This window comes from Drosophila bipectinata, chromosome XR (assembly GCF_030179905.1).
Source record: "Drosophila bipectinata strain 14024-0381.07 chromosome XR, DbipHiC1v2, whole genome shotgun sequence".
Classification (NCBI taxonomy): domain Eukaryota; kingdom Metazoa; phylum Arthropoda; class Insecta; order Diptera; family Drosophilidae; genus Drosophila; species Drosophila bipectinata.
This window is the reverse complement of record NC_091735.1, coordinates 24072811-24085010: the sequence shown is the minus strand read 5'-3', so window position 1 is coordinate 24085010 and position 12200 is coordinate 24072811. Positions and strand designations below refer to the sequence as shown.

The 12200-nt window shown below is 32.5% G+C and overlaps 1 protein-coding gene across 14 annotated transcripts in view; it reads right to left on the bottom strand.

Annotated features, from left to right (window-relative positions):
- Positions 1-3263: 3263 nt before the first annotated feature.
- Positions 3264-12200, bottom strand: part of dnc (phosphodiesterase dunce) — a 201733-nt gene continuing 192796 nt past the window's right edge. For all 14 annotated transcript variants that reach the window (XM_043213196.2, XM_070283063.1, XM_043213195.2 and 11 more), the window contains 6 exons: positions 9948-10303; positions 9619-9883; positions 9434-9548; positions 9198-9360; positions 8769-9137; positions 3264-8698 (listed from right to left, as the gene is read on the bottom strand). In XM_043213196.2, coding sequence (XP_043069131.1) covers positions 8516-8698; positions 8769-9137; positions 9198-9360; positions 9434-9548; positions 9619-9883; positions 9948-10303 — 1451 coding nt within the window. In that variant the 3' untranslated portion in view covers positions 3264-8515. The remainder of the gene's footprint in view (positions 8699-8768; positions 9138-9197; positions 9361-9433; positions 9549-9618; positions 9884-9947; positions 10304-12200) is intronic.

Genomic DNA, 12200 nt, shown 5'->3' with positions numbered 1-12200 from the left:
CGGGTCTGCGGGTTTCCTGGGCGAGGTAGGTAAATGAAAATTGAACTGAGTGTTGCAAACAACGAAAATTAGACAAAAAACATCTTTCAAATCTGCAAACAAACAAAAAAATAAGAAAAACAAAAATCAACAAAAATTTATAGGATTTGCGATAAGCAGAATTGTGTACTGATCTGAGGATTTTGGTGGAAAATCCCCGCTATAAAAAACATCACAGCTCATTGGAATGACAGAAGAGATAAAGATTTTGATGCATGGAGATTTGATAAGGGGAGTTGGGAAAAGGCAGGAATATATAGAATAGAACAAATACTATCAATTTTCTAGAATTTTTAATTATTTAGTTTTTAGTTATTACCTGTAGTGTAAAACATATGTTGAAGTATTCTTCTTTTGAAAAGAAGTATTTCTTTAGTCTAATCCGCAAGTAGTCAGATTATTGTTTCAGCCAATTTCGAATAGCTTTAAAAGTTTAGAAAAATAAAAAATACATTAAAAAATAAATGTTCTATAATATTGAAAAAAATAATAAGTTACTAAACTAGATATTAGTTTCATATTTAATTTAGTATATTAACTATTCATAATCGAACCCTAGTTTTTAAAAGCCAAACACTTGTGATAAGCTTTGTAAACAAAAATAAAACCCTTATAATTATTGAATAAAAAACAATCATTAAAACCCACCTTTAAAAAAATCAATAAATAAAAACAAAACACTTTCATTTTAAAGTGCAATAAATAAACCCCCCACCACTCTCTCCAATTTCTTCGCATTAATTATCCATCAAACGGGTGGAGCTCATTAAACGACAATTACAAACCTCTCGTCTTGTTTTTGAGGCCAAATTAAAATGTTCGACCAACAGCGTTATATTTTTTTTTTTTTTGGAGAACGCCCCCCCACAAGGAACGCAGTGTTTCCCATTGCCTTAAGGACAAGGAGCGGGATCGGGACCCGAAACGATGTGTGTACGTTGTTGCCATTACACATGTAAATCGAATAGTCCCCTAACCCCGACCTGATCAGAGAAACTATATAGCCCAATGGGCAACAACTGGAAAATGCACAAATTTATATGTAAACTATGGAAAACTGATCAACATATATAATTACCAGACAGCTTCGAAATTTTCCATGGGCGGTATAACGTGTGAACGTGAAAGGGATCGAGAACGGGAACGGGAACGTGATCGGGGGGGAAAATCAATGAAAAAAGGCTAGGGCAGGGTTGGGGGTAAGCCCGAAAGGGCAAGGGATCCAGAGTGATAGTGCCAAGCAGGAAAACCGTTGACAACTCGCTCGGAGATTATGAAAATCTTTGGTCATTGGGTTACGAAACCGACTAAAAAAAAACAATCAAAGAAAAACAAAAACAAAATGCCAAAGAGCAATCGTCAGAAGGAGGGTGTGGGGGGGGCAAAGGCAAAAGGGGACACAGGGGTTAGTTCTCATATTAACATAATCAATGGGTTACAGTAGGCACCCAATCAGGTGAACTATCCAATTATCAGGTGAATCCAAAGTAAAAGTATGAACATTTTTATATTGATACAAAAAATTTAAAAGAAAAAGTAAAAACTGTAGTATAAATATTTAATATTATTTGTTTAAATATTTAATATATTTTTCAATTAACAACAAAGGTACTCGATCATAAAAATTCACAAAAAAAAATTCCCAAATCATCTAAAAAACCTTTTTTCTAATTACTTTTTTTCAGTACCTTAGATCTAGGTAGCACTGTAGTTTTCCAAGGGTACAACTTAGTATCTCGGCCTATGGGGACACACACACAAATTACTTAGTTGAGATACTTGAATGCACTTACGGAAAATCTCCAATCAGCAGCTATACGGCAGACCCCCTACTGATGAGAGCGTTTCGATTTTTTACGGCATCTGAGACAACGAAAAATCGAAAGAAAAAAAAAATAAAAAAAAAACTCAAACCGAAACTGAAACTGAAAAGAATAGATACAGATACTGGAAAGACAAACGGACGGGATCATATCCGTTGGATTGATATTTGAGAGTATGGGGTAGGGGTAGTGGACGGGGAAGGGAAAGAGAAAGGAGTCGGGGTTGTTGGCAGTGAAGTGGCAAAAGCGACGTGAAACGTTTTCCTAAAAAAGGATAATAACCAACGAGATCCCATCGGCACTAACGCATATCAATATTCCAAGGAGGCCAACAAGAGCGAAGCGTTTAACGTTAAACACTTGAAATGCCAACCCAAAAAAAAAAAATCACACACACAAAGAGAAAACCTTAAAAAAACCGGAGATGCATACTTATAAAGATTCCGTCATTTTCGGGCATGTCTTATCTGCCGGCACATAAAGTGCCAAAAATTATGGCAAGAGGAAATTGGAAGTACCGACTGTCTTACTGTCAAAAAAAGATACACAATATCCAAAAAAAAAAAAAAAAGGAATCAAAAAAGGCTACGTGCGATCTGGGAATATCATTACAAGTGCCACTGAATGCGCGGCACATAATTTTGTATTTTAAAACTACTCTAAAATCATAATTCATAGTGCATATTAGCCTTTAATGTTGAATGAAATCATGTTTTATTTGAACCAAAAACAAATAATGGTATTAATGTAAAAAAAAGAAATAAGAAAAAAAATTTAATAGGTGTCTCTCGATTAAATGAATTTAAATAATCATAATTTTTAAAATCTAATTCTATACTAAAAGACACAAAAAATTCATATTATGACTTACTCTTGAGCTCATATTGTTTTTTTTAAATAATTTATAAATAACTTTATATAATAAATGTTTTTAGAATAAGGTTTATTTAAAAATTAAATGTATGTTGTATTGATTTTTTATTTCAACCATCATTTAATATACACTTACCCTCTTACTGCATACGTATAGGCTGCCCTTGCAGCCTAATGATGAAATGTATACTACAGCCAACAAACAATAGAGGGCGCTCTATAGATTATATGTAGAAAAAATGTAGGAAAATGACAGCAGCAGTTTAAAAAATGAAATTTTAACAAAAACCTATAAGAAATGTGAAAAAAAGACGGAAAAATGCAGAAATAAATATAAATAAAAATAAAAAAATAAATATGAATATATATAATAGTAGTAACAATTCTTGGAAATTCATGCATACTTCAAAAATATATATCACTTTGTAACAAATATTTGAATTTTATGAAAAGTAGTAGCATCGATAATAAATAAATAATCTTACCAAAAATCAACCCAAGATACATATTAAATAAAACCCATTCAAATATTTTTTAATATTATCTTTTCATTTATTTAGATTCATTAATTTTTCGCTTTCATTTAATTTCCTCTTGCTTTTTTCATTCACATATCTTTATTCAGTTTTTCATTACTTCTTCTTCATACCGATCTTTATCATTTTCATATCATATATTTTCTTTACTGTTTTTTTTTTTAATGCCAAACTGAGTGACTTTTTTTCTTGGATTTTTATTTATATTTCTTACGGCATGCAATTTATTGATGTATTTGACTTTTTTTCTTTTTTTGCTTTCAGGGTAGATTTTTCAGTTTTTTTCATTTTTTTATTATTAATTTCATAAATGATTACGCTTTTCACATACATAACTACATATATATATACATAGAATATACATATTTATGTATATGGTATTCTGAGAGAGGCGAAACGAAACGAAAGTAAATAAAACAAAACAATAATATTAATAACAATTAACATAAGCCAGCTCCGATCCGTTTTTTAATCACGGATTATATATTTATGTCACATATATATATATTAATATATATATATATATATATCAGTAGTATGTACTTTATATAGTACGCCTGATCTAGTTCAGTGGTAAGTAATTTCCCGATTTTTAGATACTCGTTAACCGATCCATTTTCAACTGGCATTGTTTTTGGTTTTTTTGTGGGGGATTACGAATTTTGAATATACAATATTCGTAAGCTCCAATTGCCCTGGCAAATTGCTTTCCCTGTGTGTGTTTTGTGGGTGTAAGTGTAAGTGTGTCTGATGTTTGTTTGTTTTTTTTTTGTGAGCCTTTTTGTTGTAAATGTAATTGTATAAATTTCCAAAAAACAAAAAAAAAAATGCCTAACTGTTTTTGTTTTTTGTTTATTTTCTTTTTTGCCCAGTAACGCCAGCGTTACGTGATTTATATATGTATATATAATATCTCCGATTCTCCACCAACACGATTGAAATGCCGAAATTGGTAGAATTGTATCTCCATTATCCAGTAATCCTTCGGCATCTCAATTGGCATATCCTTTTTCTTTTGTTTTTAACAACCGTCGCCAGCGCGTATTTTTTGTTTATTTGTTTTTTTTTTAGTATTTTATAGTATATCCTTTGTATATGTTTTGTATTTTTTTATTCTTTTTTGTCTTTGGTGTTTTTCATTTCCTTTTATAGTACAAAACTTTGCCTTTCAATCGTTTTTTTTTTAGTTATACTTTCATTCTTCTCTCAAAGTGTATTCGGTTTCCTGCTTTTTTTTTCAATATATATATATATAGTTAGATACATTTATGTATGTATAATATATATATATATTTTATTTTTTTTCATGTATATTATTATTTAGGTTATCTCAAAAAAAAGTTTTTGGATTTACGGCTAAACAGCACAACAAACAGTTTTCATTTTTGGTTTCTCATGTAGAACTCGTAATTCCCCAAAAAATTTGGCCAACCTGTGCTACAAATGCTGATGCTCTCCCCCCTCGTTACCTATATAAATTTAGTTTCTTTTTTCAATTTTTGTATATGTATGTATATATATCTCTCTAGTTAAGTGGGTATTATCCTTGATGACACATGACCGGAGCTAATACATAGACGCTACATAACTCTAGGTGTTTTTCTGTGTGCATATGCCTTTAAATATATATATTTTTTAGTTTTATTTATTAAATAGATATATACACTGATATAATTTGCGGCACACTTTCGGGGGAAGGGACTGGAAAAAAATCAGACAGACTTTTCAGAAAATCCTAGGTGCCTCTCAGATACAACTACTAAATATTTTTCCTCTTTTTTTCTGCCAATTTCAGTCAAAATTGAGTTTAGCTAATGGTGATAGATAGAGATAGATAGATTGTAAGATAGAGACAGGGATAGTATATAGAGAGAGAGAGATGGTTTTAGAGAGATGCCTTGTTCTGAATCCTTTTTATTTGCTTGGCATATTTTATGGTTTTTTTTTTGTCTAACAATTACATTTAGATACTTTTCGATTTAACTATAAATTGCTTGTTCTTATGATCTTTTTGTTTCGAAAATGATCTTTGGATGAATGCGGATTCTACTTGACTTTAAATTCATCAAATTACATATACACACACTGAGAGAATACACGTACAACAGGTTAGGTTAAGTTTCAACTCGATTATACATCAAATGTATATTTTTATGTGTTTGTGTGTACCTCTAGATATATCCTCTATATATATATATATTATATGTACGAGTACGAGTATGCATATAAATGTATATATGTTTTGGTTTTGCGGTTAATACTCTGGTAAGTTACATAATCGTATATAGCTATAGACATGTACCAGTTATCTGTATATCGGAAACTCTCTCTATAAACTCGTTTACTTTCCATTTTTTTCTTTCAGTGTGCTTCATTCCGGTTCTATGGTTCTAAAAACACATCACTCACAAGGGAAATTCTTGTTACAAATACAATATTTACTTTTTACTTTTACTTTTTGTATTTAAGAGCAGAAAAAAAGTCATTTATTTTTTGGTTTTTTTTTTTGTTTTCATTTATTTCACTCAATTTGTTAAAGTAGCTTTGTTTTTGTTTATTTTTTATTTAAGTTTGCCATGGACTTGCCGTCGTTTTTTTTGTTGTTGTCGCAACTATTGGTATAATTAATTATTTATTTATTAATATATATATGTTTTTGTATGTATATATATCTCTTGTATTTTTGCTGAAGGTTGATTAAGTTTTTTGACAAAAAAAAAATGTAAATCTGAAGCGCACATTTACAATGCTGCTTAAATTGCTATAAAGTATCTTGTTTTTTTTTATATTAATTCTTAGTTTTTCCTTCTTTCTTATTTGTTTTTAAACTTCAACTTTTTTTTTCGTCTTCAACAAATATAACTTTTCTGCGATGCCTTCGAGGACATGCAGTGCCTTTAGTGTTTAATGATATTTTTAGACCATCAAGGTTCCATATTTCTCTTTTCATTTCAATACATCTTCTTCACTCACATTTTTATGTAATAGTTATAGTTTTAATTAAAAAAAAAAAACATAATAGATAATAGATAATAATAGATAACTATTTTAGGCGCGGATCCTGCCCGCTCAAAACACAAAAATGAAATATATATATAGCACTAAGTTCTGTGTGTGGGGTGGGGGGTGTGTGTGAAAAAAACGGTGAATAAACATAATTAGGGCACAATAAATTAATAACAATTAAAACATAATAATAATAAAAAATAGATATAGGCATATATGTATATATATTTATGCGCTTTTAGAATTTGGCCTGCCACTTTTGAAATATATATTTTGTTGATCCACGCACCAGCGTCAGGATCTTGACTTTTCATATGCATATACATATATATATTTTCCCATACATCCCTATACATATATAACAAATACATATAGTTATGTATCGGATCGGTTTTTTTTAGTTAAGGTATAAATAATTTGTATTATATAGCCAATGACTTTTTCGTTTTGTTTTAAACTTATTTGTGTGTGTTTGCCTTTCACTTTTAGTTTTTTTTTGGTTTTTGGTTTTGGTTTTTTTGCTTTGGAAAACTAAAAATTGCTTGTGCTTTTGTTTGTTTTTATTTTTTGAAGAGTCTTTTTGTTTGTTTTTGTAAATTGTGTGTTGTTTGTTGTTGCAAGTAAAAAGTTTTTCACTAAATTCTTCATATATTTGATATATATATATATGCTCTATCTCTTTCTTGTCTGTGTCTTGTATCTTGTCTCATTTCGTTTTTTTGCTTTTGTATTTGCTTTTGCATGTTTTGCTTTTAGTTTTAGTTTTTAGTTTTTGTTCAGCTTAGTCACTAGGTAAATAATGATATAAGTAATATGTATAGCGAAAAATATTTGCGAAGACAGCGTTTTTTTATTAATTTTATCCTTTTCTTAAATTTCTTCTTTTTATTTATTTTTTAACTTTTTCATTGGAAGCAAATCAAATTGCAATTCAAATCGAAATCGAACTTGAAATGGAAACTTTTCATTTTTTCATTTAATTTTACAAAATTACCTCCTTCCTTCCTTCCGTTTCTTAATTTTCTCTAATTTCTCTCTTATTCTCCTGTTTTTTTGGCTTTGTTTTAGTTTCTTGTTTAGCTGCAGCTAATTTTTATAGCTGCTTGATTTAAATTCGAGTCCAACATTTAAATTATTTACAAATAATATTAAAAAAAAAATGTTTTTTTTATATACTTTTAGTACTATACAACTACAGTCTGGCTGTAGACTGCTAATGGGGGTTAGGGCGGGTGTTCTGATTTCCATTTTGGTTTGGTTTTCTCAACTTTTCAACTTGATTTACTTGTTGTTTTTAATTCACTGGGTTTCTTAAATTATACAACAGTTTTTCTTAAACTTTGTCTAAATCATAAAAAATTCAATATGTGATGTGTTCAATAACGAGTAATAAAATTTTAAATCAAAACATATCAAGTTAGCAGAATATTAAAACTTAAAAACTCTTCTCTTAGTCTAACAAAAAATATGTTGTATTGTTTTCCTTTTTCTTCTACACTTCCTTTCAGTTTTTTTTTTGTCAATATTTTAAAATTTATTTTATTTCTTATTTTGTGCAAAGTTAACTGAAGATTTCTCTTTTAAAACAAAAAAAAAAGAATAAAATAAAATCATTTTCCTACAAAGTTGCAACAAAAATCGTCATTTTTTTCTAGATTATGGGGGGATTCCTTAGTATTCTTTCTAGTTTTTAGACTTTTTTTTTCTTTTTTCATCAAATTGTAAGAATATTTGAAAGAATTACCTTAGCATCTGCTTCTTCTTCTCTATCTGTATTCTGCTGTTTGCTTTTTGCTTTGCTTTTTTTGTTTAAGTGTATTCAACATCAATCTCATATTTTCCATTAAGTAGATTTCTAAATTCCCCATTTTTTTTTTTGTTTGCTTGTTTGCGTTTTTTATGCTTTTTTCTATGCTTTGTAAGTTAAACGGTACTTTCGCTATTGCTGTTTGGAGTTTGTATGCTTTTTAAACATTTTTGTTTTGTTTTTAATATTTTCTTAGTTTTTGGTTTTGGTTTTTTTTTTGTCATTTTTTTCGAAGAGTTTTTCCTTGTTTTTTTTTTAGTTTTTTTTTTGGTTTTGGTTTTTTTTCTTCTTTTTTTGTGTTTGTTTGTTGTTGTGATGTATGGGTGGGTGGACTGTGATGCGATGTGGTGTGTTAATAGTAGTCACTAACGTAATAGGAAAAAGTTGTGTGCCTTTTCCTGTAATTTGCGATAAATTCCCACGACTCTCCGTCACATTCCACCGTGCTGGTGCTGGTTTTGGCTGCCACCCGTCTTATTGCCGCCAGCAGCGCCGCCCCCCAGCGCCGAGGTGGCTGTGGTGCCGGTGGTAGTGCTCGATGCAGCATCGGCGACACTCTCATCGCCCTCCTCCAGCTCGGCGAGGTTCTCCTGGTCGGACTCCTCCAGGGTTACCTATACGAATTATATACAAAAATAAATATTTATATATTTTTTTAATCAAAAAAATTAAATAATTTATTACCTGAAAGCGTATCCTATCCTCTTGGGGATTCTCATCAACACCCGATGGCGGCGGCGATGGGGGTATCATGCTCTGGTAGTAGTCTCTGTTCTCTTCAAGCGTGTCGAGTATATCCTGGGCATCCGGATGGACAAGATCGGCCCAGGTCTCCCACAATGGGTGGACGATATAGTCAATGAAGCCCACCTGCGACTTCTCGATGGTGGCATTATGTCGGTCACACATCGGGCTAATGTCCATGCCCGATTCGCGTTCCTTGTCGCCCTGCAGGAAGAACTCCTCCATTAGGAGGGCCACCCAACGTTTGTAGAGCGGCAACGGCTTGGTGGGATTACTCAGATCGGCGCAATGCACCAGATTTTCAAGCACCTAGAAGAGATAGTTAAGAATGAAAGGCCTTTATAATTCCTAGATATATCTCTCACTTACCTGTATGCGATCGGTGTAGTTGTCCAGCAGCAGGACTCCAGATCCGGCCACCTTTTTGGTTTCCACCATTGTCTTCAGGTCGGCCAGCAGACTCATGTGTTTGGACATGTCCGTGGACAGCACAATATCAATAACCATTTTCCTCAAAGTTTGGCGTTGTTTCCTTAAATTAAATAATAATTATTAGTTATATATATATGTATATATTCCCAATCATATAATGAAAAATAACATACTTTTGCATATTACAGAATATATCACATCCTTGATTTTGCAATAATTTAAAGGCAACAGCTAAATGATGATTTTCCAAAACAGATTCGTCATTGTACATTAATGCTAGTTCGGAACCTAATTTTAAATTAAATTTTTTTCAATTAATTATTTTTATTTTATGATATTTTAAATATTTAAAGCATACTTGAATTAACCAAAAATTGATTGGTTAAACCGGGATGATCAACATCGTGTATACAAGCGGCGAACAGTGCCCCGCCCACCTCGAGCGGTGTGAAAACGCCCTCCAGTGCCGGTGTATTTAGTAGCACATTGGTGCTCTGTGTCACGTCGGCGGCATGAAGCGAATTGTGAAACGGATTGTCTTTGACGTAGTGGTCCTCCAGAGTAGTCATAAAGTTAAGAAAAGTTTTCGGTGGTATCATAAGACTGGTCAGTAATTCTCTACTCTGTAATTTTTTAAAAGAAATTTATTAATATTAAAGAAGCTATTTATTATTAATGATAACTTGCCTGAAAAATGGTGTATGCCACACAGGTGAGCGGCCGGTTGACACTGAACTCGCCGATGCTAAATATCTGAATGCCCCACGTATCGAGCTCGCCGAGCAGGGTGCCCAGCTCGTTCTCTTTGGGCGTCTCCACACCGAAAGTGGGCAGACGTTCGCCGGTGAAGCTGTTGGTGTGCGAGAGGGGTCGCTTCACGCCGCTGATCTGCGACATGGGCGGCCCGCGTGGGGAGCGACTGCGATTGGCGGCTGACCCTCCGGCGGGATGCTGTCCGCCAGTGCCACCGGCAGCGGTGGCGGCGGCATGTTCCGGATTTTCATCGACACGCAGTGATGGCAGGTCGAATTCTTGTTGTTTGTCTAAAAAAAAAATATTCGAAATAAATATATTTTTAGTTTAAAATTACAAATAATTTAATAAGTATCTTAATTCAATTTGTTTTTGAGATGCTGAGATGCTACATAATTTTGTTTACTTCATTGCCCACTTTTAGGCATTTCTTTAAAATAAAACCATTGTCTTAATGTATTTTTGCATACTTTTAGGCACCAAATTTAAAGATTTCAAATCTCTTAATTTTGTTCTAGTGCTCATCTTGGATTTACGAATATTTCTACTTCAGACCGACTGACAACAGACCACAAAAGACAGAAAAAAAACTATAGAATTTGAGTATAAAATTCAAAAAAGCGGAAAACGACAAAGCCAGCAAGGATGCAAATTTAAATTTAAATGTAGATATAGACCAGCGACACCAAAGTCCTTCAACTCACAACTCGGTGCTCGGCAGGAGAACCTGCCTGCCTGCCTTCTTATTTTGGTGCTTAAACAGCCATATAAATATTCAAGCGTTCACGGCAATGGCAAGCGGCAAACAAGCAAAACTTTTGCAGTTTTTGCCTCCATCCATTTCCATTCAAAAATTCCATTGCCTACTTTTTGGCTACCCAGCCTCCAGACCGATCCACCCCACCCACCCATGGCAATTGTTTGGTTTGCTGCCGTTTGTTTTTGTTTTTCAAAAAATGGGAACACGAGAGCAAATTCAAATTGCCTGTGCATAAATTAATATTCATTTCAAATTCCAAATTGCGTTGAATTTTCTGGTTGCCCGGTACAAAACTAAAACTATAAAACTAACACATGAAACATAAATAACATGCGAGTTTCCAACAGCCCATCCATAATAAGTGCATATATGAAATGCATTTAAAATTCAAGTAATATTTATGTTTTGAGGAGCATTTGAGTTGTGCTTTGTGATGAGAATTGGTTTACTAATTGCTCGATTTGTCATTTCAAAAGGGAATTCTCATCAAATTATAATCTAAATCACATCTTTAAAGGATTTTTTTTTAACCTTAAAGATTTGTGCCCTTTTTAAGGCTCCTTCTTTTGGCAAGTTTCCTTCTGCCAACTCTATCAGCTCGACAACGCATAAATTTTCTCTGAAATTGTTTCAGCATTTTCCACACTTTTCTTTTCCAAGACTTTTCTCACACTTTGTTAGCAAGAAAACAAAAAAAAATTCCAAGCATAAAAAATGGAGAATATATTGGGAAAGGAAATGTATTCACCTGATGTGTGCGGCAGCATCTTGTTTTGCATATGTTGGCAAGCCTCCCATCCCCACCTTTCTACTTTCTCCGCCAATTTCTCTGGCTACGGGCTGAGATTCAGATTCTTTTTTTTGCTTCTCCAAATGCAGAGGACATTGGCTGAAATCTTGTTTTTTTTTTTTTGTTGTCTCTCCCCCAACCATTATTTTATTTTTTTCTTCATTTTTTTGTGACTTTGGAGGTCGAGGCTTCTGTTTCAAATGAAGTGTTACAAATGGACATTAGGCACCCGTGTGTGTGTGTGTGTCTGAGTTTGTGCGAGGGATATACCCCAAATGCGATTTTATGCTTGATAAACTACAGCAACAGCAAGCTAGTTGGGTTAGGCCTGAAAATTCAAGGGAAAAAGGTGACCAGTGGAGGTTACCCAGGGAGGTCGTATTTCCACAGCTAGGGGAAGGTGATAGCCTTTTTAAAATAATTTAATTTACCATTTAAAATATTTATAATAAAAAAAAAAGAATAATATTTATAATTAAATAATAACACAATTATAAATGAAACTTAAAGTGGGTTAAATTTTGTAAAGAATAACCAATAATTTCCTAGAAATTTAAGGAAACTAAAGCCCCTTTTATGAAAAAAATTAAATTAAAAATTACAAGAAGCTTAAAAATATATTTTAATAAAAAAACGA